Source organism: Larimichthys crocea, chromosome XXI (genome assembly GCF_000972845.2).
Source record: "Larimichthys crocea isolate SSNF chromosome XXI, L_crocea_2.0, whole genome shotgun sequence".
Taxonomy (NCBI): domain Eukaryota; kingdom Metazoa; phylum Chordata; class Actinopteri; family Sciaenidae; genus Larimichthys; species Larimichthys crocea.
In genome coordinates this window covers 6,170,348-6,186,519 of record NC_040031.1, presented here as the reverse complement: position 1 = coordinate 6,186,519, position 16,172 = coordinate 6,170,348, and the positions used below count along the sequence as shown (strand labels likewise).

Here is a 16,172-nt window from a genome sequence, read left to right as displayed (position 1 = left end):
TACTGCAGCTGTCACTGATACTGACTGTGCAAGAGGTGTTGACGCTCTTTGAACACACAGCACACACAGCAGTACTTTAAACAAAGCAAAACTTCTGATAAGAGCGTCTGTGCATTTGTGACAGGCTGCAAAAAACAATGAGCGATAATTTGGCGAGCAGAATTAACTGTTGATGTAATGGTTAATTAATTTGAGACTTCAAACCATGAAGAATAAGAGAGTTACATGGGCATGCTCTGGCTGCATGGCGATTAGGCTTGATTTTATCTAAAGGAAAACAATAGAGAGGCTTTGAGATAGCAGCACTGCAGTCCTGTTATCTCAAACGTGGCGGCAAAGTGGTTTATGTTGAAAGAGGAATGACAGCTAATGTGGAATGCTACAGTCCAGAGTGTGGTCTGAAGCAGACAAAAATAGTTAGTCATGCTTCACCGCCAAGTACACAAAGATATTACGAGACGGAAAACCAATGAGCACTGAAAAATCAAGCGTACACTCACAGTATGCTGGATATCACATATTTTTCACCTCAATTTGTGTGCAAAGCAGCTTTAGTTGAGGAGGAAATGTCTGAGAACTTTACTGCGACAAGACTGCTGTTGTGAAACCTATGTACAGCATCTAGGCATAACACATTTGTTAATCTTTTGCATCTATTTCCTGTTGTGTGTCAGGAAATGTTTACAATGGAACATAGATATGTGAATAAACTTCGGTGAGATGGACTATGCCCCACATGTTTGCAGCAGCATGCAGGGCACAAAATTGGCACCAGCCACCAACCAAATGCTGGTAAAATATGCATCTGCTTCACTCACGGGCCAAAAAATAATGGCTGGTAAACATTTAGTAGACTCTGTGTTTATTTGCATTGTCACTTATTTTAATGACTTTATGCTGTGGATTTGTTTTAATGTCTTGTTTTAACTGCACTTTTAATGTCCTATAATGTGTTTTTTTTATTGTGTTTTGAAGTACATTTAATGCACTTAATTTTTATAATGTGTATTTCCATTTTTGTGGGGAAGAGAGCCAGAGAACAAGCCTTTTACTGAATGGGGCCAACTGCATTATTTTTCATTCACGACACAATAAAACTTGGACTTGGGGTCAGTGCCAACTCACTTCACAAAATATATCTCTATCTTGGGGTCTATGTGTGTAAAAGTAAGTATATACCCTATGTGTAAAAATATGTAAAAACAGCTATTATCCACTTTCCAAAACTCACTTTCAGTGCAGCACATTCACTTACAAATCTTGCCCTATCCTCCAGCCGCCAATTTATACAAGTCCTTGGATGTTTTCTCCCTTTTCTCTGTACTCTGAAACACAATAACATGGTCAGAAAAGACGGATGTATTATGTGCATCGGCTCATTTCCAGTCCTCCTATCCTCCCCAGTAATGTAAAAACACCTCATTTTCAACCAGCAGGGCGGGTAGCAGCAGCATGTTTGACAGTGAGATAATACAGTTGAATTATCTCGCTTTGCTGAGGCAGGTGAATCTCCATGTCAAATGCAGCCTGATGTAAAGCTCGCATTTATCCCACATCTCATTTGTAGATGCAAAAAATGGATATAAGAAAGCACAGGGTGGGATAGATGTGTCATTTCATGGGGGAAATAGGAGGCTGGGAAGCAGGAACAAAACAAAGAAGTGCAACGGAACAGGAGAAGAGGATAGGAGGGTGGAGGAGGAGGTAGAACAAAGTGTGGTGACATTATACGTACAATGTCATCTCTGTCAGACGAGCTTTAAAGAATGTCCTCTCTGTGGCATCATGTAAATGAAGCCTTGTAGAAATGTACGCTCAGGACATCAACAACAGCTACAGGTAGTGCGCATAGTGTATGTTTACTTGCCATGCTGTCATCTGATCGAATTCACAACTATGTTCAGTTAATTAGTGTCATTGTCTGTTTTTAGTTGTGGATGTTGTTGATCTTCTATGAAACCCTTCTCTTCATTCCCGTCCTCTTATCCCCACACAACTTTTTTTTTCCTGCTCACTGGAGACAGAAGTATCCTTTTATTTTAGTTTATGTTGCCACTGTTTGCTGCCTTTTATGGATCTGGCGAGTGTTGCTGCTGTCAGAGTTTCAGACTGAAAAGTACAGCAAGTCAACCAACCAGCCAGATAATCTGAAACCAACAGTTGCTTGTTGTATCGTAATAGAGAGAAAGTCATGCTGTGTCAGAACAAGAATAGGAAGTGGTCACTGTATCACTTAAAGTTGTGAAAATGATAGTGTGCAGAGGTTGTTTGGAATGACAAACAAGAACATAACTAGTAGGGGGGAAAAGTTGGATATTTGGTTTTGATACTCTTTGGAGCTCAGAGTCACTTTTTTGTCCAGGAGGGAGGAATCTATATCAGTGTCCTTGGGAGCATCCATCATCATGGTAGATTGGGAATACGACCTGATATACTGTACTGTACACTACGGACAAAGCCAAGAGAGGGAAAGAGATGGAGTGCTGAGATTTAGGAGTGATAAGTGATTTTCTCATCTCAGATTTGAACTGGCCCAAACCCAGCCAGGTAGAGGTTGAATCTGAAGGTGAAAGAAGTGGCCTCTCCAGGACTTCCTGCCAAAATGAATAAAATCTATATTGGAATTAAAGACTCAACTAAAGAGTCACTTCCTGATTTTGTTTTAGTATTTGCAGCACAGCCAAAACCCTATATTTTTATGAACATATTGTATATCTGAAACTTTTGACTTTTGTCTTCCATTTAAAACATTAATAGTGACAGAGGAGGAAGCTTTGGGATTTGAAGACACATATCTTTAATTTTTAAAACAATTTTGGCCATTGTAAAAGCACCAGTTCTGATGGTTTCCCAAAAACTTGCTCAAAATAAAAAAAATCAACTTGCAGAGATGTGAAATTGAGTGCAGTGTGAGAGAGTGCACATCAATAATGTAACCTTCACCAAAATTAAAGCAGATGTGATGGTCACTGTGATGGATCTGTACTTCAAAAGTTCCAAATACTCGTAAAAATCACTTTTTAATTTTCATTTCAGGCAGAATATAAATGAGTACAAGTAAAAACATGTGTAGTCTGCACAAGTAAATGAATGGGCTTGAATATACAAACACATTTGCTGTAATTTTTCAACCACCAGCCAACCAACTTTCTGTGAGAGCTTGTTTTATAACCCTGTTTTTTCTTTCGGTAAAAGAAGCAGAATAAAAAAACTTTTGCAACATGTACATTTTTAATGATCAAAACCAACAAGTGGTATTTTCCATCAACTGTATTAGTGTGATTGGGACTTGGACAAGAAGTCTAGACAAGTACAGAAACTACTACTAAAGCAGGGTACATTATTACAGTGACTTAAAGAGAAGCAAAATTAACGAAGAGATGTTAAAATTCAGTGCACGTTGGCAGGACTCCTCTCAAAGCAAGTATGCACAGTTGTACAAACACATAGCTCCAGAGTAAACTGCAACCTTTCCTCTTCTCTTGAATATCTTTCCTCATGACTGGCCACAATAGAAAAAAGGGAACAGTGTTTGACAGCCCTCGGAGAACGATGCCGCGCTCCTTCACAAAGCAGCTCACATGGTAATCAAGCCGGCGAGCAGGCCTTTGAGACGCAAAACAAAAGAATGACAAAGTGCAGCCCTTGTCCTCTCTCTTTCTCTCGCTCTCTGCTCCCGCCTCCTCCAAAAACTCCTACGCTTCATGCAGAAAAATAAGATAAGTCAAAATGTAAAAGATAACTTGGATGATAGGTGAGATGGAACGAGAGGAAATAGAATGTAGGATGGGATTTTTTTTTTTTTAAATGCTGCAAAGATACATGATAAAAGAAAGGAAGTCAAAAAGGGAACCGTTCAGCTCAACTAAGAAAAATGCAAAAACGGTGCTCGAGATTCTCATTGGGTTGCTGTCAGCAGGGGAGACCCATCAGACTTGCTGTGGAGCAGTAGGGAACCTTATCACCACCACAATCATATTCTTGGTGTTTTTATACTTTCATATATCTAGCCGGATATAAAGCATGAGATTTAGTTTCATCTAAATGGCAGCCAGATATGTTAGCGAAATGTCAAAGTGAAGAAAACTCAAATTTTCCCCCTCGCTGCTCAACTTTACTCCACAAACCTTTTAAAGATGGAGATGAAATTCCTATCCCACCTCTGAATCTGCTTCCACAAATGTGTAAATATTCATAAGTGAGCAATGAAAAGGAAGAATGCACATGAGGGTGATTTCAAAACAAAACAAAAGGTGAAATCTACAAAGAGATATGCACACAGGGACGGGCATGTTATGGTCAGTTTACTCTTTTATGTCAAGTGCATCCATTTTTATGACTTTTCAAACCAGATATAAAAAAAATCCACAAAAGCTGAATACAATGCAGCTAACATGCCTCTCTCCAAATAGGTAACCTCTTCTCAGTCGCAGAGGTTTATCTGTCCCTCTTCTGATCCTTTCTCTGTCTTTTTCGCAAGCCAGCACAGCCTCGAGGAGAGGTGACCTTTTCCATTAACCACCACTACAGAAAGCTCATTCTGAGCAGCAGGGAGCACACAGACACACAACTCTTTGATGATTGATTGAAATCCTGCAAGGTCTGGATCACTTACAGTAAGGCAACACCAGAGCTGATACAGCCCAGCGCTGCATAGAAACCCTATGAAAGAAAATCCTTCTGCAGAGGTGGGGGAGGGAGTAAAGAGCGGAACTGAGCTCGAGCGCGGGGAAACTGACAAATCCCATCATGACAAGGATCATGATCGTCTAGAGTCGATACTCCCACCTGACATCTGTCTCTCTGGCACTCCCTCTTTTCTATCTCTCTCGTTCTCTGACTGTTTCCCGTTTCTTGAAACTCACCACCAACTTGCTCTCTGCTTTCTGATTCACGCTCCCCTCCTCTGTGTCTCCCAGCAGTGTCCTAGTAAATTGTCCAAATTGTGTGGGTTTTATGAGTCTCTGCTGAGGAAATTGGTCTTAATTAAATCTTGATGGCACTGTTTAACAGTGTGATTGCTGCATTATTAGACACCCCTGCTGTATAAGGTGACTACACCTGAATGGCTTACCACAGTGAACCTCATCTGATGTGTACACCTTCACAATTAGGCACTAGGGATGGGAATTGATAAGATTTTTATGATTCTGATTCCATTCCATCGATTCTGCTTAACGATTCGATTCTTTATCGATTCTCATTTGGGGAAAAAAGGAGAACAAACTGTTTGATCAGCATCAACTTTGTTTAGTTAGAAGTATCACAACCTTACAAAACCAATCAGGTCAAAAGGGGCCTAGACAATAGTAACGATGTGTAACTGTGGCAAATACACAAGAACCAGAGTTACCTTCCGTAGTAACCGCAGAGGTGGTCATAGCCTGGCTGGTTGAGATTCATCTCCAGTCTGAAGCATGTCAAAAACACGACATTTATTTTAAAATATTGCATGTTGTGTGCACAAATGTTTCTGCATGTTCGTCCTGTTCCCTCCCGACGCTGTTATCTCCACTTTGCAATGATTGCAAGTCGCCCTGTTGCCATCTGTTTTGGCAAAATGCAGCCAAACTTTGGAGTGTTTGAACCGGGTGGGTGCCATTGTTTACTACGGATTGCACTGCACCTGCGAAACTTGCGTAAGCCACGTGGTGTAATTAGTCATGCTTGCTGGATTCCAGCGAAGTTACGTGACGTGATTTGTGCTTTCTGGAATCGATAAGAGAATCGTTAGATAACCTGCCAAACGATTCTATGGAATTGAAACACGCGGAACCGGTTCTCAACAAGTTTCCCATCCCTACTAGGCAGTTCCATGTATAAACAGATTATACTGATCGTGCACCGTGAAGGGCTGAGTTTATTGTAAGTCACAGCCACATCCTCCCCTGATGCATCCTGCTCCATGTCCCACCTGTTGCGTGAGAAGGGCGTCCTTCTTCTGCCCTGTCCCTCCTCCCTCCTCCCTCCTCAAATGCTCGTCCCCCATTCGCAGCGAGTGTGCCAGCGGGCAGACAGTGCCATCATTCAGCTGCTTCCTCTTCTGCTCGGCTAAACACTGGGGCTAAAGTGCAGACGGCAGTGGGATCGGGGAGGTGCGCACTTGCAGACACATGCAATAACACACTTTTGGAAAAAAAACAAACTACATCACAGGAATACTTTGCCTCTCTTTTACACTAAATCTCTCCGTTTCACTCACTAACTCACACGCACACAAACACACACAAGACAAATCTCCTGCGGCAAAGTGAGCCAAACTCTAATCTGCATGGGGCAGAGCTGCTACCTTGATGGTGGCTTGTTAGGCACGTCAACAGAAATTTCATTAACCCAGAGGTTAACACACTCTGGACTCGTGTTTATCTAACTATTTCTGTGCACCTTCCAACTGAGACACCCTCCATCTCTCAATCCTGTATCCACATCTGTTAGCCTTACATGTAGCGCTTGCGTTGTGAAATGCTCGGTGGGTATGTGAATGTAACACATCCTGGGTGTGAAATATTTTAAGGCTGTTATAAATTCTGTTGCATTTGCTTTAGCGAGAAAACAGAGAATGCTAAATGACCAAAGGGAAGTATGAACATTTTTTTTTTTTTTTTTTACAAATGCATGTGTGCATGAGAATGAGTAAGTGCATAAATATGACATTAACAATGAAATATCAGCAAACGGATATGCACATAAGAAGAGTGTGAGGTTTTATGTCCCTCTCTTAATCCTTCTGTTGTCTCCACCTCCACCAGCATCCCGGCACACTGAGGACGCACAACGAGTTGTTATGGGGACATCGTTCATCCTCACTGTGGAATTACCCAGAGAGAGAGATTTACTGGGTTGGTCAGATAAGCTGTGGGGCAGATTCATGGTTGAGCTTCTGACAGTCCCCTTCCCAGCTCCCCAGACACGAATTAACAATGGAGTGACTGCCCCATGCATATAATTTTACAACAAGGCCCTTTAAATGAGAGAGGAGTCAAATATTCCTTCAACTAAAGTGACTGTTCCATACATAATGCAGTTTCTGTATTGGTATTATTATATCTACATCATTTTTCATGGGTAGGTGACAGAAGAATCAGATTATAATATTCTAGTTCTTCATTTTCTGATCAAAGCACTAAAAACATCACAGTTTCTGCAGCAACAGCTTCTAAATGGAAATCAATTGATGTGCTTGTACATATTTCTGTTATGTCAGCCAAACAGTATGGCTCTAAAAAAAATATAAATCACCACATTAGTACAGCTACAATTTTATAATTCACTAAATTCAGAATTTCTCCCGATGAAAGGCTTTTCTTTTTTTTTTCAATTTCATTAACAGAGCTCTTCCACGGCGATATGAAGGACCAGCTTTCCTAAATGGAAGCAATCTTTAAAAGCTGCACCACCCAGCTGGGTTCAGACGTGTTCCTAGTTTAATATGCCCAAACCACTTTGTTGATGCAGACCTGTAGACTGCACCCACGCTGGGCTCGGTGTTCCTATAAAAGCGGTTAAATTCCACTCAAAAACACACCTAAGATATACAACGTGACTGCCTCGGAAATTGCTTTTTACTAAGCATGCAGGTTGTTTACGTCTTTTTGTTCCGTTCTTCCTTCTTCCATTAACAACAGTTCCGTTTCATCAAAGGTGCCAATGTGCACCTAGTAGTTGCATTATTCACAAATCAAATTGACAATATTCATCGTTCCATGAATAAATAATAAGAAGAAAAGGTATTATGTACGTTTTTAAGAGCGTACACACACACACATACACGTACAAACACACACCAAGGTGGTGTCTGTTACCATTTTGCCGGCAGAGTGGTTCTGGCCGAGGTAAAGCTGACCGACCGTGAGAACCACAAGAGCTAAAATTAGGAAAAGTGACATCTGAGGGCATGGTTACCATGACAGCAAGCCAGCCTGAGGGTGTTGGTGCTGAGATACAACAACAAGCCAAATCCAACTTGATACTGAACCGTAACTATATCCATGTGTTTAAATGTGAATGTGTGGTTCTTCGGGTGATTCTATACTTTTCCATCACAGTGTATTAATACAATACAGACACGATGCATCCACAAGTTGTTTCCCTTATATTTCTAGTTTCTCACCGGATATTCAACAAATTCAAGCTTCCTCGAAACCTGTGAATGCACCGGCCTTGATAAAATAAGCTCTGAAACATCTCACCGGCCCAGCACGCTCCTCTCCCATATGTTGTCTCCATGGGCAACCAAGCAGCCAATCTGTCGAGGCCCCTGAGACTTCCCCTCTCCAACTTCCTCCTTATCCCTTCAGAGCAGAGATGATATGGAAGTGTGTGTGTGTGTGTATGTTCTATTTCACAAATATACAGGCAACAAATTTGTGTGTTTGTGCAGGGACGGCTAAGTGTATGCATATGTGCGTGCCTCTACATGTGCAATCATAGTTAATCAATAGAGGCCTGTATGCAGCAGCCAGCCCTCCTCCTTCTCCTCCACCTCCTCCTCAGTGGACCTGTTGATGCTGGAAAACAGGGGGGCTGTTGTACAACTGGGTGGCCGCATAGATGTGGCACTCATCTAATATGCACCGCAGCGCTGCCTGCCAACACACTTTCTCATTGAAATTCTGATTAAATAAGGCCAGTCTGGCCAGTGTGCAATCTAAAAACTATTTAATTATACCTTTTTGGCTTTCCCCTTCATCAAAGCTGCTACCTTGGCTTTTAGGAAAACTACAATGCCCTAAGAAAAACCTACACATTCATAAAAGCCATGTTGCTATAGCTCATTGTGCTGTAATTACATTCCTTTGAGTGGCCTATTCATAAATGAGAGGCATGCGGGATATGTAAATGACACATTCATAGACAAAGCAAATCAACATTGTTCTGTTCTGTCTGTATCATAATGTGATGGAGGGAAAAGTTCCTCATCCACATTTTTTTTTTCCTCAAGCAGAGACTTTTTGTATGGTAGGAAGTAACTTCAACCTTTCGGAAAAATCATTACGTAGTCAAGTTCCTCACTTCTCGGTCTAACGTTCATGTGTGCTATCATCTCCCTGATATTGGATTCCTCTCTCCCGTCTTCATCTCTACTTTCTATAAAATCACAAAAAGGTGAGTGGGCTGCCCATCACTTTTCTATCAGCAGTCTATCACGCAGCTCTATCCTGTGCTGAATAATTTAGTGGCAGAAAATGATGGTCCATTTCAATATGGCTGTGGCTGGCTCAGTGCTCTGAATGATGACAACTCTGAATCAAACCGACCTGATGACACTTCTGTGTAATTCATTTGCCTTTGTCTATCAACCACAGTTTGATATTACTGACCACATGTGACTTCTGAGTAATGATGTGTCCATCAACTTATTCAACTATGTAAAGTGATGTTAATCATGCATTTTCCATTAGCCTGTGAAGACTAGGTAATGTAATGGGGTTAATGTCATGTCTCATTTATACCCGGAAAAATCCTTTGCACGTAAATGTCACCAGCCAGGAAAATGGCTTTTCTATTTGAAGTTTGAACAAGGTAACCAGCATGCATTCCTTTCACGGCTACACCCATATTTTTATCAGCAAGTCAACAGAGTTCAGCCAGATACTTTCCTTTACTTATGTTAGTGTCTATGTTATGTATCTACCTGCCAGCAAGTGACTGTTGACTTGAAAAACCACAATGGCAAGACTGTCTGACTGACTCTGTAAATGTCTGATGCAGTCAGGTTACAAAACGGTTGTGAAACTTCACTTCATGTGCCACCACGTTCAAACATTAAAAGTACACAAAACCATGTTAGTTTGTCATAAAGACTCCACAGGGTACCTTAAAGAAAGCCTCTTCTCAAAGTTTCAGGCTTCTGCTTCCTCATTATGTTGACCCAGTCAACCAACACATGAGCACATTGAGGTGAGTAAACTGAAGTTCGAAACACTTGACACACTGTGTACAAAACCCTCTGCTGTAAACAGTCTCCGACGCGCTTTTCAAATCATTATTCACAATTAGATCGATGCAGCCTCGGTGGGGCACTTTATGCCAACATGTTTACATCTCTCATAAGTGTGCTGGTCACATGCAACTAGCGCTTTATCTATTTGATGAAGCGCTCGCTGCAATCTGTCTGATACCTGTGTTTGCTCAAGTGGAGGATTTGACTGAGATGAATCTAATTTCCACCAAAACAAGGACAAGTGAAATGCAAATTTGACAAATTGTCATTTCATATTTAAATAAGGGGGTACTCGGGCCAGAAATGAAATTACATTATTTTCTACCTGCCCCACCTTGGTGCGAAGAATCAATGAAGATTCTCATGTGGCAAAAACACTGCCAGCCTGATATGAATATTTACACACTTCATGGAGCCCCATTTTTCAGTAATGGCTACATCTCACTTAGAAACCCTTGGTGCGAGTGGGGACGTGTTATTCATAAGAGGTTAAGTGACTTGACCTGCTCAGATGCCTGGTAAATGGAGGACAGTCAATTAGACATACAGTCCAGCACACCACAGAATAACAGCTTCCTTCTTCATCAGACCGCTGCAGCAGACGAGTCACAAAGAGGGACTATTATAAGTAATCCTTAAATGAGGAACAGGGAAATATTAAAAATACCGGCATGCGTCAGGCTCAGAGAATAAAAAGGTGATTGTCATGCTCTCTGGCATAGTACACAGTGATATCCAGTAAATCTGGTTGTACAAGTTAATCGAATGAGTGTGAAAACAATATCCTGAGCACCTGTGCAACATAGTGCAACACAACGCAACAGCCCTGCAATAACTTTGGCCTTTATGCAGCTTATAATATACATTATTCTGTTTATTTCTCTTGAGAGAGGTCTGCCATATACACCCATATATAGATGTATAGAATAATATACACTTCATAAATGCTAAACTCATTGCAGCAAAGCTGTTTGGGATTTTTTCACAGAGAACCTGACACAAACTTGCAAGAAGCCGAAGAGTGGCAGCCTTCAGCCGTCAGTATCACTAAGAACTCATCATCATCAGAAAACTAAATCCAGTCTGTCACTGGGAAAACCCCCATGGCTGAGATCAGACAATGAAATGATCCCTGTGTGTCAGTACATCGTGTGTGTGTGTGTGTGTGTGTGTGTGTGTGTGTGTGTGTGTGCGCGCGCACACGCAGCGTACACTCTTCAAGGACATCATAATCATTGGGTATCACTTTACACAGACAGCTGCAGGAAATAGAGTACACCATCATCCCATGTTATATCTAGTAGTAGGTGATGGTACGTTACACCTGTTACCGGTATTTTTTTCATTAATAGTTGTTATTCCTGCATAATATACAGCAGCATCCACAGCAGCATCGGAGCAGCAGGTGGAGAGCTGCCATCTCTCCCCAATCCCTAATATTTTTCCGAGCCTGAGTGGCATGCCGGTGACCTCCGAGGCCGCCTTCATGAACAGCTCTTTGATTATTAATGTTGAAGGCGGAGATCTGGCTTTCGACCTGACCCAACACCACAGTGCACTTTACTTAGACTGGAGAAGGAAACTATTGTTAATTTATGAGGACATGCTGCCTCTGGTCCAACACATCCATTCCCAAGGGGGGGACAATCAGGATGTGAGAGGCTGGAGGGCAGTCATTTGTTTCACGGACACATCTGTCATACATCCATGCAAATAATAATATTTATAATAGGGACTTAATATGTCTTTATATGCATTAAATCTTTATACTGGTCTCATTATAAGTTATATGATCTGTAATTCTTTTCCCCTGTATCTCCTGTGGTGGGTTTATGATGGCCTTATTATGCTTTATAGCATTATTATCTCCTGTTATGTCACCTTAATATTCTTATATTATTCCTGCAGGAGCCAATCGTACTCTGTGGTGACTTTATAGTGTTGTTACAGCACTTTATAGTATTATCTCCTGAGGTATTCATAAAGGCTCGGTCTGTTAAGGGACTGATGGTTCATATCCATATCAAACCTTACCTTTCCCGTAGTTGAAGTGGAGTTTGATGGTCTTGCCCTGGTTGATGTGCAGGTAGGTGAACCACACGGCGGAGGTGAGCAGAACCAGCAGCAGAAGGAGCTTGAACTGCTTCCGGATCTTCTTCACGGGGAAGCGCAGCATCCTGGCTCAAACATCCTCCGGTAGCTGCCCGGTAGTTAATCAAAACGGGTGGAGAAAGTGGTCGATCTATCGCTGCTGCTGCTGCTGCTGCTGCTGTGTTTTGTTTCCGGCTGTCCGAGGCTCTTTACTAATGGAGCTCTCCCGGTCACAGCGACGGCATGTGACCCGACCACTACAGGGACTGTTAACTACAGACAGCTTGAGGCGCGTCTCATTTCCCCGGATCCACGGGGGGACAGTGGCGACAAACTCGTCGTATCCTCAGATCTGAATCCAAACACCTCTGTGGCAGTCATTGCTTATGAATGCAAGCCGGTTTCCCCCCTTTCCCTATGAATAGCGTGGCTTGTAAACAGGTTTCCCTGCTGGAGTTCCCAGGCGTCTGGAAAGAGAGAGAAAGAGAGAGAGAGAAAGAGAGAGAGAGATAGAGGGGGCAGCAAGGAAAAGGCTGCAGATCAAAAGCTGCTAAGTTCAGCTGAGAGTGTGGCCAGAGGAACAAAATAGCAGTCCGGCGATAATCTACACAAATCCCTTGTAGCTCAAGGCTTTGCTGACACCGCGACGCTGATTATTTTATCGGCTACTCAAGGATCATCCCCGGGCATGGAGAGGGGGGTTTAGCGCAAAGTACCAAAGAGCAAGAAGAGGAATGTAGTTTCCGTGTGGAGGAGAGGTGATCGGACAGAGCATCTCTTCGTTTTCCTGCACAACAATGTAATCTTTACAAGTTAAATACAAAAAAATAAAATAAAATAAAAATAAAGGGGACCTTCGTTGGAATAAGAATGCCAAGTGTGCGTGAAGGTAACCCGATCAGAGAAAGGTCAAGGTGGGCGATCGGCGAAATGTCACAGCCCCCATGCGCGCTCCATCTATTGTTAAACACAGCTGAAACTGAGACTGTGGCTTCAGATTCAGATGGAGCGCGTTTTTTATTTAAGTCCTGCTGGGAGAGGAGGGGCGATCAGCTGTCATCCTCATACTCGGGTTGGCTTGAAGCCCAGCGACGGATAAATATTACACCGATTCAAAAAAAACTGCGAACGCTCCATGGCGTCGTAGCAAGGAGGTTTTTTTTTTTTTTGGATAGAAATACTCAGATGTGACTGTCCGATTTGAGGTCCAGGGTGCGGGCGTCCATGTGCTCCGGTTGGTCCGTTCTCTCGCGGCAGGTGCGTTTCACCCAAATTCTCCCCAAAGTACCTGCGGTGTCCGAGTCCACGCGATCACGAACGAATAACCTCATCCGGATTAAACTAATCAACACTGATGTGTGGGGCTAGCGGCGGATGCACTGCCTTGTGTTGTTATTCTATCAGGAGCTTTTTTTCCCTTTAAAACGCCGCAATAGCATCGTCCAACCCGCTTGTCACCGCGCACAGGGAGGAAAAAGCAGCTGGGCTCCAGGATGGGTGCCGCGGAGAAACCTGCAACAAGCGGTGACAGAACCAGGATAGAACATGGTTTTGTTTTGCTACAATGAAACACATAACAGTATCTCCTTTCACTGCACACAGCTCCGTACGCCCATCAATTGAGCATCTTAACGGTGCAGAGCAACCTAACCTGGGCTGGAGGGGGAATGACAAGTGAGGCGTCCAATTAGAGCCCCGCAAAGGGTTCAGAGGAGGCGGGATGACAAGGGTTTGCGCTCACCGTAGCTTGGTACCAGTGTAATCCATCATCCAATAGCTGAACACGTCCTGAAACTTGTTAAGCTTTATTCTAACCTTTTCCTCTGAATTCAAGCATTGATTTGATTGATTTTTCAGGAGATAAACTCATAAAATTCAATTGTTATAATTAATTAATTATTATATTATTATTATATAATGAATTGAAATATTGTCTGTGGATAGAGATGATCGCTTTGTGTGAGTGCGGGGCCACTCAAATATATAAATTTAAAAAGAAAAACACACAAGATTTCTCATACTAGTTTAGAATAAAAGGTTTTCTCAAACTGCATTGAATCCCTTCTGAATTAAGCAGGTGAGCATGTGTGTGACATTTTAATTGGTCTGACATGACATTTGCCTTTGTCTTTGTTGTTGTTAAATTCAACTTCAGCCCCATGTGTTAAAGAAAAGGTAGGACGAAATGTTCATATTCATGATTTTAATTTGGCTGAAATAATATTTCCTAAATTGAGGTTGCAGTGCGTTACACTGTAATTTCAACATAATGTAACCTGGTTGCTGTGTGTGTGTGTGTGTGTGTGTGTGTGTGTGTGTGTGTGTGTGTGTGTGTGTGTGTGTGTGTGTGTGTGACACCCTGCAGACGCGCTCAGGATGCGCGCTTGACTGCCGCCCTCTGGTTAAAGATAAGAGCAATGACTACATTAGGCAGCACAGTCTTTGGTCTTCACTGAGCTTATCGTTAAAGCCAGACTGCTTGTGTTTAAAAAAAAAAAAAAAAGCAAGTAAAACAAGTAGAGAAATAACAAGTTCATATGCCGTTTGGACTGTTTCCAGAGTGCACAGATTTGTAGTCTTATTCATAGTTCTATTTTAATGTATTTACTTCTTCCTTTTTGTCATAGCAGGAAAAGGCAGCTTCCTTTAATGAAGGCTCTAAACCATTTAGGTTTCCTAATAAAGATCAGATCAGATGATCTGGAACATATCTAACTAAGCCGAGCCATCAATAACGTTAACTCCCCCTGTGCTTTATGACAAGTCAAAATGTCTGCTATAAAAATGACCAATATTTAAACCTTTTTGCTCGCAGTTGTTTTAATTTATTTTGGCCTTTCAGACTTCTGCTCAGGTTGGTGTTGGGTGGAGCTCTGCTGGGAATAATGATGTCAGCAAACCCAGTGTACTAATAGAATAACAGTTGTTACATACTAATTCAAAGCAGGTTTCCAGTATGTACTGTGCTCAGACTTAGAAAAATGATTTCTGAGTGTACTGTTTATGGACACTATTCTCCTGCACCTCTATAACACTATAAACCTCCACAGCTGGGCTATTTAAAACTAATCGTAGATTACACAATAGACCTTTTTCACAGCAGCCACATGACATGACATGAAACAGTAGGTGTTACCAATGATACTAATGAAAGTTCAGCTCCATTCAGGTCAAACAGAGTCAGGGTGCTGCTGTGGTGCATGTTGGTTCACTGGAAAGGCTCTGCTGCACTAAATGGAACAAAACCTTAATTGGTATCATTGGAAACACCCGTGTTGATCTGTTTCATGTCAAAATGGCTGCTGTGAAAAAGGTTTGAAAAACTCTGAAGTTTAGTTTAAGTCGCAGTCTGATCAATGCCTGATGATGCAAGGACTGTATCATTGTTTTATCATTGTTGATTTTGTGTTTACTTCTTGAGAAAGAAAATATACCTTCCTATAGATATTACAGTGGCTTAGGAAAATGTACTTTTTACACCACTATATTTATTTAATACTTAAAGTTAGTAGTTACTTTTTACATGAAAACATATGCTGACATGATGTGATGCACTAATCTACCCTGTAATATACAGTATACTAGAGTTAGCTTCACATTGACAAACTTCAACATTAAAATACTCATACATGCATTTGTTAGTGATACAAAAACTTATTTAAAAATTACATTTCTCACTTCTCTATTTTTAGATTTTTTTTAAAATGTATTGCTTTTAATCGTAATGGAGTATTTTAAGACCATAGTATTTCTACTTTTACTCAGAATCTGAGTACTTCGTCAAGCACTGATAGTATATACTGTATACAGTTAGTTACAGTTATGGAACTAGGACACTGAGATAAATCAAATCGTATAAATCGTCCCATCCTGACAGGTGATGCCAGACTTAACAAGAGATTGAGGGAGATGTCAATCACTACACACCCACGCAGTCCTGCATGAGAAGATGTCCCATTAGGCAGATTAAGTGAGAACATCTGTGGTGATGTGCAATGGACGTGTAAGGACTTTAACACAAAATGCAAAAAAGATGTAAAAACAAATGGGAGATAAAACTCAAAAGAGCAAGTCTTCTTTTAAATGTTTCATTTGCCTTAGGTTGATAAAATGCACCAGATATGTTGTTTATATGCAG

General features: G+C 41.6%; 1 protein-coding gene across 1 annotated transcript in view; it reads right to left on the bottom strand.

Annotated features, from left to right (window-relative positions):
• b4galnt4a (beta-1,4-N-acetyl-galactosaminyl transferase 4a) overlaps nucleotides 1–12,533 on the bottom strand; it is a 123,992-nt gene extending 111,459 nt beyond the window's left edge. The window contains exon 1 of the mRNA XM_019278602.2: nucleotides 11,978–12,533. Coding sequence (XP_019134147.2) covers nucleotides 11,978–12,119 — 142 coding nt within the window. The 5' untranslated portion in view covers nucleotides 12,120–12,533. The remainder of the gene's footprint in view (nucleotides 1–11,977) is intronic.
• Between the last annotated feature and the right edge of the window lie 3,639 nt (nucleotides 12,534–16,172).